Source organism: Bos taurus, chromosome 7 (assembly GCF_002263795.3).
Source record: "Bos taurus isolate L1 Dominette 01449 registration number 42190680 breed Hereford chromosome 7, ARS-UCD2.0, whole genome shotgun sequence".
Lineage (NCBI taxonomy): Eukaryota > Metazoa > Chordata > Mammalia > Artiodactyla > Bovidae > Bos > Bos taurus.
Window position 1 is genome coordinate 52,604,958 of NC_037334.1, and position 12,853 is coordinate 52,617,810.

Below are 12,853 nucleotides of genomic sequence, written 5' to 3' on the forward strand. Positions count from 1 at the left end.
GGGATACCTGATGTGGCCTAAGGTCAGAACAAGAAAACTCCTGTGGGAACTGGGAACAGGATCAAGGAATCCTGGCCGCCACCCCAGCTTCAGGGCCGCAGCTTGACCCTCCAGCAGATGCCCTCTGAGCCTTTCCCTAACTTGCGTACTTGTTGAGACTATTGAAAAGTAGCTGCAGAAGCATATTTTGCTTCTATGGGACCAGGGAGCCCTAACCTTGAGACACTGGTCAAAGCTCTCTTAGGCCAGATCCCTACACGTTAGGGCTGAGCCAGATAAAAACACCAGCAAAATCAGGCATAGATGAATTAGAAAAAGGTATTTATAAAACACAGGCTAGGAACTGCTACTCTGGAGGAAGCACTCTTGTTAACGAGCTTCCTTAGGGAAGAGGAAACTGGGGCAGGTGCGCAGTCGTCGCCCCTGAAGAGCTCAGCCCTGTCTGAAGCACTAATTCCTGTCCTATTTTTATTAATACACAAGTGGAGGGAGATATAAGTGGTGGTAGAGGAAACACTCTTAAGTTCTCTAGACATGTGGACATTGGAAATTTCCCTGAACCGATTTCACCACATCCAGGCTCTCCTTGGCAGAAGGAGAGTGTAAGAGTATTTCTGGCCCACACAGAGGGCTCACCATCATTTCCTGCTCCTCACACAGGCCTTGTGGAAAGAGTCCTGGACCTGGATTCATAAAAGCAGGCTCCGGTTCTGGCTCTACCAGCAGATCTTGGCAAGACCTTACCTGGATTTCAAGCCCTGTTACCTAAGAGAAGGTGAGCTGCTAAACACTGGAGATCTTTAGAGCTGGTCCCAACTCTAAGGTTCTATCCGTGTAGGGGGAGCTTAGCAGGAAGCTGGGAAGTGGCAGGGGGAAGGAAAGGCAGACGGAGATGAATTTCTTTCTTCCCTTCACTTTTATCCCAGTGAGCAGATGGCCTGTATATAAGAAGCCACAGTTCAGACATGGAGATAAAGTTGAGTCACTAAAACCAGAAGCTGACTCAGACAGCCTGAAATATCTGCTGTAATACAATCACATGGATTCTTCCCCCTGACACTCACAGCATTGTTCTCCCACGCCCTGCAGATCACAGCAGTTTACATGTCACTTTTAATGAACCAGCCCTGATAGTCACTCTCCTCTTCCAGCTCCTCAATGGGTCTTTGTACACTGGTCACTCCCTCGGGTCTCCAGAGACCAGAAGATTTTTTAAAACATTCCTTTAAATCCGAGGGCAGAAGCTAGTGTCTTTGACTATGGACAGCTGCCTCTCTGGGATTGAAGAGGGCTGTGAGGCAGACCTGTGTGACAGCACTCTGGTTTTCTGGCTCAGGGCAGCCAGTCGGCAGCAGTAGTCAGAGACAGCCAAGCAAAGGGTGAATCAACTATGTCCAGTAGCCACTCAGGGAAACCCCCAGTCACCAAAGCCTTTACAGTTTTACAGTGTGGCCTTCTGTGTCCAACCTTTCTTTTCTCCTCTTAACCCAACTCTCCTCTTAGACATGAAGAAACTGAGTCCCAGAAACTTGTCTCAAGTAATCTAGACAGCATCAGTTAGATCTGACATTGGGTCTTCTGACCCCGTCTAGACCTGTGCTCTCGGTGCTCGACTGTGCTGCCTGGCCTTCTGTTTCATGGCTCCAAGCCACTTACTCGGAAGTGAATGTACCAATGTCTACAGGGCTTATCAGAGTAACAGGAAATGTTTCCCCTGAGAGCTTCTCCCAGATATGTCCAGTGTGTTTAGTGACCCCAGAGCCCAGAAAGATAAGGATGGAGCCAATTCTAAAAGCATGTCGTTGTCATTTTCACCTAAGTCTCCTCCTCCTCCTTTTTGCACTGGGAAACAGTACTTTGACTAATTCAGGTCTTCTGCTGACAGGTTAGGTTTTACCAAAATCCCTGCTGCTTCGGCCTGTAAGTCCTGGTTTCCCACCTGGGAAGAAGTGGGCAATGGGGCATCCCCAGGAGAGGGAAGCCATTGATGTCTGGTTCCCTGTGTTCAGGAAGCATCTGGGATTCTGGTTCAGTTCCACTGGAAGAAAATGAAAAGGGAATTCCCCACCTCAAGTCTGATGAAGGCTGGCAGTTAGCTAACAGGATGGAGGAAAACAGGGAGAGGTGGTGTGTTTTTGTTTATCTGGAAACGCTTAATGTCGGGCCACATCACCTTATATGGTGGGGAGGAAACAATGTCACAAGACTCTCTAAAGACTAAACGCAAAAAATACTACTAGTTCACACTCTACCACACCCAGATCTAGAAGACCAAACGTATATCTCCGAAGATCTAAACCCACCATACTCACCTCTCCTCCTCTAGAGAGGCTGTACGCAGAGGATGCCAGCAAACAGAGTTCTAACTAGACATTCTTCTGTTTGGGAAGGTTTTGAAGTCATACAGAAGGGCCCGCAGTAGGGAATTTCCCTCCGGGTATTCAGCATATTGGCAGAAACAGGCAGGCATTCTCATAGTGATCCAGTGTTTGGGCCAGGGCACTGTGTGAGGCGAGCATACTCCATGCCCTGGATTGTAAGGTCCTCTTAACAGGCTAAGGCAGGTGCCATCGGCCTACAGATGTCACTGTTAATAGCTCAGCAGTGGCCAAAGCAAACCGCACAACCTGTACAACAGCCTCGAAGTGAAGTTCCTATCACACAGGCCTACAGAACGCATCGGCCAGGGAATAGGGAACAAAGCTTAAGGCCGCCTTTTCTGTAATGCCCACCCTTCAACCTAGGAAGGAAGCCCACATTCCCAGTCCTAAAGGGCCTTCACCAGACTGTGCAGTGCAGGTTGTGAGGAGGAGCTCTGGACCTACGTTCTTCTGGAACAGTCTCTGCCCACTATACACTTCCTCAAAGGCGATTTATCTGTTGATCCTTCCCCACACTAATGCCTGGATCATTTGTCCCATCCCCATAATTCTTCTTAGAGGCTCTGGCTCAACGTAATCCACTTAAATCTTCTGAAAGGCAGGTGAGGGGGGCGGTAAACAGGGACGGTGAGAGCGGTACAGCCTGACTAGCCCTCGGGAAAAGGAGGTTCTCAGACACGGCATGAGCTTCGGTCAAGATGCTCCTCCACATCCTTATTTAACACATCTGGAGAGAATGACACCCAGCCTTCTCTCTATAGGATTCTGAACTATTATCCTCTGTGTCTTCTGTTTGTGAAACTGAGAGTAAGGACACTTATTTTCCTTGTATTCCTATATCTAATGTATGGTTTTGAATTTACATCAATTTTTTGTTACCCAGATGCCTACCCATATCTGTGTCTTGCACAATGCTTAGCCTACATTTCTGCCTCAAGAATGAAGAGAAATGTAAGAATAACCAAATGTAGTATGTTGTCAGTCCTGCAAATCCTAGTTCTCCACGTCAGTCCTTTCTAACAATTAGAAGAGGACTGGATAATCCACTCTACATGCAGGGACATTGTGGGGAAGTTTATAAACCCTCAGAACATCATCACCTGCTCTTAGCCTAAAATGAGCAGGAGCAGAGAGGCTTCACCGCCTTCCTTCAGCACCCAGGCTGGGCTCCATTTGCTGACTTACCCTGACGGGGTCCTCTCTTCCGTCGGAATGCTGCGCCTGACTGCAGGGCTTCCAGAAGACTGTCCATCACACCTGTCTCATCACCCTCTGTCGTGAACAAAGATGGAGATGTAAGCTTTTCAGCCTGAGCAGCATCCATGGGTTGAGCCCCACACAAAAAAATGCATTTCCGCTGTATGTATAGCTTGCCCTTGTCCACAGTTTCTGGGGGCTCAGCACACAGCGGGCTCAATCTCAGGTTTCACAGTCCATGTTTACTTGTGTCTGTTTGCAAATGGTTAAAACATTAGGTTTCACTGGCTACCAGCCACTGCAGACCCTGGATAATGTTCCTGCAGTGCCGCTGCCCTTCCCATCCCCATCAAAACCAGCACAGAGAACTGCCCGACTCTAAGACTGGGGTGAGTACAGAGGCTGGGATTATGAAGTTAATAAGGAACTAGGTCACTCTCTTTATCCTACATAAACCCCTCATGGAAAGCCTGGTTCCAGTTTCAGAGCAGGGCTGAGGAGAGACCACCTCTCAAGAGTGCCTTTCACTTAAGTACTGCCCCCAGTGGCTGCATCTTCCTGAAGTCAGCTCAGAATCTAAGAGGAGCTGCTGGTTGGAATACAAAGAGTTAATGTAGAATCCTTATTCCAGCTCGGCTCTGTTTCCATGGCAACAGCTAAGGGTGGTGAAATCTTAAACTGAAATCCCTAGGAGCCAGCAGGCTGCCAGCTGTAAAGCTGGACTCACTGCTCCCAGCGCCACCTGCTGGCTGAATGCCACCAGTGCAGCTGACCTACATTCCAACCTCATTTATTTGCCCTGGGGACGTGGTCCAGGGCAGGGTCCCCTGTGCTGACTGATGATGTGTGCAGCCTTCATCCCACAAATCAGCTGGACTCCACCTTTCCCTATTACACCCTAAACAATAACTAGGCACAAACTCTAGAGGCTTGGGGAGAAGCGGGGAAAGGTGAAGGATATACCTCACGTGGGCTTGTTTATTATTAGAGCAAAGTTTGTGGCTTACATACAACTGGAGTAAGGGCAGGGGAACTGCTTCCCAAAAAAATATAAAGAAAAAATAGAAATGCAGGGTGCTTCAGGTCCCTAATCATACCACAACAGGAGTGGCCAAAGTCAAGTCCCTGCGAGCAAAAATGCTAGAGCCCCTCACCCCTTGTGCTCAGCACAGCACTGATTCTTGCCAGACCCAGCAGCCCGGAGAACCTCTTTACTTAGATGGCTCGTAGCCCCTCGGGGTCAAGAAGGGTGGCATCAGCTCAGGGCCATGTAATGGATGCTGAATTTCCGCTGCCCACAGAGAGAGCAGCCAGAGAGCGCAGGGAGTCGGCAGCAGGAAAGAAGCAGAAACAGGAAACAGAGGGCCAGTAATTGAGGCCATATGTTTCAACAAAGACATGCTTCTGAGAGTGAAATACAAAGTCCACTGAAGAAAGAAGAAGGTGGCCAGCTCCCCTGCCCCCTTTGCAGAAGTTCAGTCCATTTACAGTCTGATAGGTGGGTACAACCGTGCGAAGGTCCTTGGGGACACAACATTTGGCGAAATAAGCAGAAAGGGAAGACAAACCATTAAAAGACAGGAGCAGGGCCAGGAACACAATCTGAGGGAAAGAGCACAAGATGTTGTAGAGGGTATGAAAACCGGACAGGGAAATTTTTGGACAAGCAGAAGGCAAGTATACATATTACAGCAACACTAAGTCACTGCAGAGACGAGACATAGTGCAGGACAGCAAAGGAGGGAAAAGACAGAGTGGAGCGCTGGAGCGTGTGTGTTCAGAGCCACGGTTAAAGTCCAGCGTCAGGACCGTGGAGGCAGAAGGCTGCCAGCAGCATCTGCCAGGAGCTGTGCTCAGACATGAGCTGTGCTCTGGCCTCTAGATTCTAGACAGAGCAGCCTTCCAACTGATCCTGTCTCAGCCCATCGGCCCTTCGCTTCTCACCAGCATTCATGTCTATGAGTTGCTCTCTCTTCTGCTGCTTCTCCAACCGCTCCTTCTCTGCTTTCTCCTTGGCCAGCTTTGCTCGCCGCATCTTCTCCTCTGTCTCCCGCCGCTTCTGGTTCTCCTTGACAGCTTGCTAGGGGGAGAGGGGAGTGAACACATGGGCACGAAGGCACTCACACATGTGCACACCCACCACCAACCAACATGAACCCAGTGGAAAGTGAGAAAGATGGACAGAAGCACCACTTCGCAGGCCTCCCTGTGTCTGACTCTTCCAACCCCATGGACTGTAGGCTGGTCAAGCTCTTCTGTCCATGGGACTTCCCACACAAGAATACTAGAGTGGGTTGCCATTCCCTTCTGCAGGGGATCTTCCCGACCCAGGGACTGAACTCTTGTCTCCTGCTTGGCAGGCAGATTCTTTACCACTGAGCCACCAAGGAAGGCCATCCCTGCTTACCACAAACATATTCTTAAAGTTGTGCAGATCCATGAAGAATTCTTCCACAGACAACTTCTTGGGGTCAAAGAGGAAGTACTCGCCCAGCTCCTTGTAGAGCGCCTCCATGTTGGAATGCATCATCCGCAGCTTGTTGTACTGTTCCTGCGCATCCTTCACAAAGCTGTGCAGCAGCAAGTCAAGGACCAACACCAGGAAGCAGACCAGCTTCTCCAGCCCTGCGAACACTCACATGTGCGTACTGCTATCTGTACACATGGATGCGTAGCACAGCACTGTTCATATTAGCAAAACCCAGAAGCAATTGAAACATCCAAACAGGGAAATAGTACACCATTGACTATGGTATTCCTACAGAACAGGGGCTGGCAAGTCAAAAAAGAGACTGTTCTGCATCTACTGCTGTGGAAACGGGGCCAAAACATATTAAATGCTAAGGCAATACAATGCAGTTTTCATGAAAATAAATTCATCAGATTGCAAATCAGAAGTCCAGTGGCAGTAGTCATCTTTGGGAAGGGGCGAGGAGGGGATATGTTGTGTGTGTGTGATGGGGCGGGGAGCAAGGTCTCAAAACAGACTTAGACTTTATCTGCAAGGCTTGATGCAAAACACAACAATGAGAGTGCTTTCAATAACTCTGTTCTTAGCGAAACACATTTTCTGAAGAGGAAGAATTGTATGCCGTCAGTTTATCCTGTCTCCCTCCATGGGAAGTTTTCTTTTCCTAGGTGGCAACTCCCTCTTTTCAAGAAAGGATATGGTCATTTTTTCAACAAACTTGTCTTTCTCATCTGTGGCAGCTGGGAAATTCTGAATATCACGTTCCACGTCGGAAATCTGTTTCTTCATCTGATCTAGGTTCTTTTGCAAGTTTTCAGCAGAAACTAAAGTAGACACAGAAACAGACAGCAAGAGCTCACTACCTCCAGCCTCAAGACCCTACTCTGTCCTTCAGGGCACAGCTATGGTCTGTACTTAATTATTTTAGTTCTCTTATGTACTCTCCAATTGTTTCACACATTTTTCCAGTGAAACTAAAATTACTTGATGATTAAACCTCCAACCTTCATAATACTAAGAAGAGAAGAGAGGCTTCATTTAATTTAACAACAATCTATGAAATCCCTCAGGATCTTGTTCTCATTTATTTTAGAGAACAGGGTTTGAGAGGAAGGAGACATAAACAGAAATACAAAGGGAGGGCAGAAATCTGTTCCCATTTCTACGAAATGCTGCTTTTTCTTTGCCTAGTCCCAGAATGGCGAGGCCTGGTTTTTGTTATTCCAGTCTATGCTTTCTGAATAAGAAAAGCTGTTGACTTAAACGACAAACACCTACCTTTCTTTCCTCCAGTTGCTTCCTGGTGTCTGATGTTTTCCTAAAGGGGAAGAGTGCTTCCCGTTCGCACACATGGAGCTTTCCTACTTCCTCTTCTGCCCCATACCCCTCCCTGTGGCTTAGACACCACACCAGCATCCTCCCATTCCTCCTTACAACTGTCTAAACTGAAAATGATCTAAAATCTAGATTGATTCTTTCCCTGCCCTGAGCAGAGATTTCTGGGGCTTGGAACCCCCTTCTAGCTTCATCCCAATCTGCCTCACCTCGGCTGGCTTTCTCCACGTGGGCAAGCTCGTCTGGGAACTTCAGGACCTCGGGATGATCATTCTCACACAACTCAGCCAAGAAGTGCAACAATGTCATCTTCTGATCTGTGGACTTGGTGTCTCGAAGCTTGGAGGGGAAAAGGGGAAGAGGGTGAGTCCTGACACCCAAGGCCACCTAGACCAACAGCAGTCTGCCATACTGGGCTCCTGGAGGCCACGGCCTCCCTTCCATTGTCCCGCTCACCTTACAAAGGAAGCTGATGTTGAAGCCAAAAGCACCAGCATTCCTGGAGCCAGCATTCATATAGTTTCCGACAAGCAAGGTTATCTCCAGGAGGCTAGAGAAGTTCTCGCTCTTTCGCACCTCCTCACACGCGGCAGTCACCGAGACGATCTCGGGCTTGATGTTCTCCACCTGCTCCCCAAACTGCAGCTTGAAGAGGATGGCGTTGAGGCGAGGCCGCAGGCGGGGTACTGCACCCATCTGCGGAGAGACAAGGAGTCCACTACAGCCAGCAGAGAGAGAGAAGAGGAAGGAAAGGATACAGGCCTACGCCTCCTATAGCAGGATCTGAGTTACAGCGTAGGGAGGAGAAAGAAAGATGGGTTCAAAATGGACAAGAGGCTGGAAGCAAGTGTCCCGATGCTCTTGTGGAAGAGGGAGTCAGAGAAGAGCCTGAGCCAGAGGCCCCACTCACCACCACACCAAACTGCTCTGACTCAGCCAAATCATCATATTCGTCCTTCAGTTCAGAAAGCATTTTTAACTGCTCTGGCTCTGGCATCTGCTTAATGAGGTTCTGAAAGAGAGAAGGGATTGTCTCAGTTAGAGCGGGGTGAGCCAACAATGGGAGCCCCCTGTCAGGCCCTCACTCTGCCTGAGGACCACTAAGAAGGAAACATGGGCTGGGGTCAGGTGGTTGGGGAGGCATCCAGTGAGACGGCAGGGCTTTTGAAAAACATACCAGAAATAACCTGATTACCAGAGGGATGGAAGCTTATCCAAAGCTAGCATTCTTTAAGTCAATGATATTTAAGAGAGTCCTCATGGTCTAAGCAGAGAGGAGACAGACTGGTGCTGAGTGATGCAGAGAGCCAGCGCCAGGAAGAGCCTGCTCCTTACCTGGATCATGGACTCAGTGAGAACAGCCTCATTCACCTCCAAGATGACATTCTTAATCTCATGATAAGGCATGCGGAAGGAACCCAAAAAGATTGCTGCCAGGAAATGAGATACAAAAGACATGTTTTTCTCAGTCTCTTCCACCTTCCAGCCCATCCTACAAACCTACGTTGGACAATTTTCCTAGGAATACTCTTGAAGTCACGATCAGAAGCCTCCACCAGCTCCTCACTGCCTGTATAGTTAATATCCAGGTTTCTGAGCCGTGTTTCAGGCTCCCACCTCCCAGTTTTCCCCTGTGCGAACCCCCACATTTGTATCACTCACACACCAGCCACACTGTTCCAAGCACCACATTCTACAAACACTGTGACTGACTCCTTGTCTTTGCTCACACAGGAAATCTTTGATCTATCTATATACATCAAAAACATTCATCCCATTCTATTTTAGTTCCTCATTCCCTGACTCTATCCTCAGAGCTGCCACTGCCTTGAAATGCTCTGATTTTTAAACTGCTATATCCCACACCCTAGCAAACACTTCTCATCCTTCCAGCTCTCGCTTACTAGTTCCCAAATTGACTCTTCAGCCTCATCGGCGTGCTCTTGCATGCACACACTCTCTCACGATAGAGACGACCATTCCATTTTCTCTGAATGTCTCAGTTCTAGCTGGCTTTCTCTGTTTAACCCAGACCCTGTGGTGTGCCCTTTCACTCCCGCCCTATTACTACTACAATTCTTACTCTCTGGTTTCTCCTCCTTCCAGTCCCTGGTTAACCCAGCCATCTCATCTTCTTCCCTTACACCTGGGCTGATGGACACCACAGATCAGATTCTATGAAGTGGCCCTGATGATGGCCAGGAACCCTCTGCGTGTCCCCAGTCCATGATCTCTTGCCAGCTCCTCCATAAAAAATGGCCCTGTTCTCCCAAATGTCCCACCACTTCCTTATTTGTTCTAAAAAGATCTTGCTTCTTTTTAATGTGGAAAATTGAAGGTACTGGTCAAATTACTTGCTAAGCTTTCTCTTATGGCACTTAAAAACTGAGCACTGGGGCTCTCAGCTGGAACCAGAAAAGCTGGAACTAGGAAAGGCTTGAGTAAGGACTCTTTTGGAATCATCTAGAAGAAAATGTACACTGACACTTCTCTAAGTTTAGCAGAACTATATCCATGCACCCAGCCTTTTCTCACGTTTCAACAGCACAGGTGGCCCTAAGGGCCTCTTCCTTCAGCATATACAGACAGCCTTCCACATCCATGGATACAGAGGGCAGACTGTTCCACACCGTTTTATATAAAGGACTTGAGTACTTGTGGACTGTGGTATCGCTGGAGGTCCTGGAACCCCACAGATATCAGGGACAACTATACACATAATCAAACCTTTTCTATCTCAAACAAAAAAAGAAACTAAAAACACCAGTCTATTCTCTCTTCCACATTCTCATTAACTCTTCTGTCCCCACAAAGTCTGGAAAAATGACAATCATTTGTTGAGTGCATATTCCATGTAAGACCTAGTATCATAAACATAATCTACACATATGATCTCATTTAACCCTATTTATAATAATGTGTAAGTTTGTATTATTAGCCGCATTTGACAGAAAAGGAAACTAATACTTAAGAACTTAACCTACCTGTCCAAGGTCACACTGCTACTAAGGACTGGAGCCAGGACTTAAATACAAATGGAGTCCAGAGTTCTGTTCGTACCACTGATGCTATACTGAAATGATTCCTGCCCAGGTCACTGCCTTTCCTAATGCCAGATCCTGATTTTATTCGACCGCTACTCCCACTTTTAGGACTGTGTCAGACTATTTTCCTTGCTGCTCCTTTCCAGTTTTTTTGAGGACTCCCCTTTTTGTTACTTGTCTCCTCAATGTTAATAACCTTAAAAGTAAATTAATGGTTTTAACTCTGACTCATAGGCTATCCTCCTAAATTCATATCTCCAGTCAGACCTTCCACCTGATATACCCAAATGCCTAATACACTCCTGGAGAGTCCCACAGGAATCTTAAATTCTGTCCTAAAATTAAATCAATCATTTCTACCCACCACCATTAAGCCTCTCATTCACGTCCACCACTTCCCCCACAAAAGACAGGAAAATCCAGCAGGAGCAGATTCTACTTCCATAAAGGGTTCCACTCTCTATAGAGGGATCTTAACCCAAGAAAACATCTTTCTCCTCTCTATCAATCACTAAGTTCCATTAATTCTCTCTTCTTGGTATCTTCTGCCTTCATATCCATTCTTACAACTTCAGTTTCAGCCCTGATCACCTCTCATCTAGTTAAAAGCAATAACATAACACATCTTCCCGTCTCCCCATCTCCTAGCAATCCAGCCTCAAAAATCACTGCTGAAGTAGTCCTCCCCAAAATTACAGAGGGCTGTATCTCTCACTTTTTTTAATTAAAATCCCTCCAATAACTTCCACAGTTTTCAGGTCAAAATACATACCTCTTAGCCTAAGCCTACCAAGACGTCTGTATCATCTAGCCTACTTCTTGAAAACTTCTTCAACCACCACTCCCCCACAAATGGCCTTTACTCAGCTGCTCTCAACTACTGCACTTCCTGAACTGGGACAATGTTACCTCATGCCTCTGTGCCTTCACACACGCTGATCCCTATGCCTGAAATGAGACAAGCCAGCCCTCACCCTTCCTTTAGTCTGCTGTTAAGTTTTAACCCACGTAGAATGACCTCGAGGCTGAGCTCCCTCCAGCACTCCTCCCACTTGGTCCAGACCTTGCCCAGCGCTCTAATAATCATCCACGCACACCTCCATCACAGCACTCACCAAACTGTGCTATTATCATATTTACTTTTTCATCTCCACCAGGCATATGGCTCATGAGGATGACCTTATTCGGTTTGGCCTCCCCGCCATAGAAAAGGCATTTAATAATCACTGAATCACTAAACAATACTTCCTAGACCATCCTAAACTCAATTCTCTTCCTAAATTTTGTTTTCCATATTGATATCATTCAACTGGAAATAACAATGTACTACCCACAGTCTTTTATCATTTTCTAAAATAAAAATCACTCATTTTTACATTGCTAGAGATAATCTTGAGAAGAGCAACTATTATGCCTCACTTCACTTTAGTTCCCATAAAAAGACTTACCTACAGACACTACTTAGTGATATTTGTTGTCAATGATCTAATATTATATAGTCAAGAATGATGTAAAAGCTTACTATTCTCATTATATTACTGACTTAACGAGGACACATACCCAGAAGTTAACTGTGTGATCTTGGCTAAGTCGTAACATCTGAACTTTAGTTTTCTCACTTGGTAAAATGGGGGCAATAGCCACGTCACCCCACTGTGAGTGGCTTTTATGGAATCCATACCCTTTCATCTCTGAACACGTGCCTAGTATGTGCCTAATAGAGCCTGAAAGCTGGGAGACCCTCAAATATTTGTTGAACGAATATTTAAATCTTAATTACTCAACATAAAGTCAGGAGATCGACAGTTAGAGTGAACAAAAAAATGAACATTCATCCTGATCATTAAATACAACCTATAACAACTCTGCAGAGGAGTTTTGATCTGAAATTTGCCAGCAAACAGAGTTATGAGTATAAGGATAAAGTTCAGAACAGAAGTCTTTGAAGCTACTGATCCTACTCTGAGAAGCACAGGGTTTACATTATTTGTTCTAACCACAAAGTTATTTTACATTTAACTGAAGTCATGCCAGTACTCACCTATAAAGGAAATACTTAAAAGAAAATGAGAAAGAAGGAAATATGCGATGGGTAGAAAATTTTTGTTAGATTTTCTATGGATGCAATGGAAATACTTAGGGCTCTGAAATAAAACCTGAGGCTTAACTCTCGGACCGGTCTCTTATTCGCTATGTGACGAGGCAAATTCCTTACAGTCCTATTGCCTTTATTTTCTTACCATAAAACTAGATACTAACAACCATGTGGTACTATTGAAGGGAGCAGATATCAGATATTTACTATGCAATGCCAAGTATACAGCAAGAATTATTAAGTTTCATATCAAGGGACCCTGGATCCACCAGAATTAGGCTCTCAGAAGAACTCCTTCACATTTCAAATTGCTGGGATCGCAGTTACTCAC

At 46.4% G+C, this 12,853-nt stretch overlaps 1 protein-coding gene across 3 annotated transcripts in view; it reads right to left on the reverse strand.

The window, feature by feature from the left end:
* Nucleotides 1–12,853, reverse strand: part of LOC132345761 (protein diaphanous homolog 1) — a 57,527-nt gene that overhangs the window by 4,134 nt on the left and 40,540 nt on the right. For all 3 annotated transcript variants that reach the window (XM_059888768.1, XM_059888767.1, XM_059888769.1), the window contains 8 exons: nucleotides 8,719–8,813; nucleotides 8,294–8,395; nucleotides 7,840–8,079; nucleotides 7,593–7,722; nucleotides 6,747–6,872; nucleotides 5,986–6,149; nucleotides 5,523–5,658; nucleotides 3,567–3,653 (listed from right to left, as the gene is read on the reverse strand). In XM_059888768.1, the coding sequence (XP_059744751.1) occupies nucleotides 3,567–3,653; nucleotides 5,523–5,658; nucleotides 5,986–6,149; nucleotides 6,747–6,872; nucleotides 7,593–7,722; nucleotides 7,840–8,079; nucleotides 8,294–8,395; nucleotides 8,719–8,813 (1,080 nt within the window). The remainder of the gene's footprint in view (nucleotides 1–3,566; nucleotides 3,654–5,522; nucleotides 5,659–5,985; nucleotides 6,150–6,746; nucleotides 6,873–7,592; nucleotides 7,723–7,839; nucleotides 8,080–8,293; nucleotides 8,396–8,718; nucleotides 8,814–12,853) is intronic.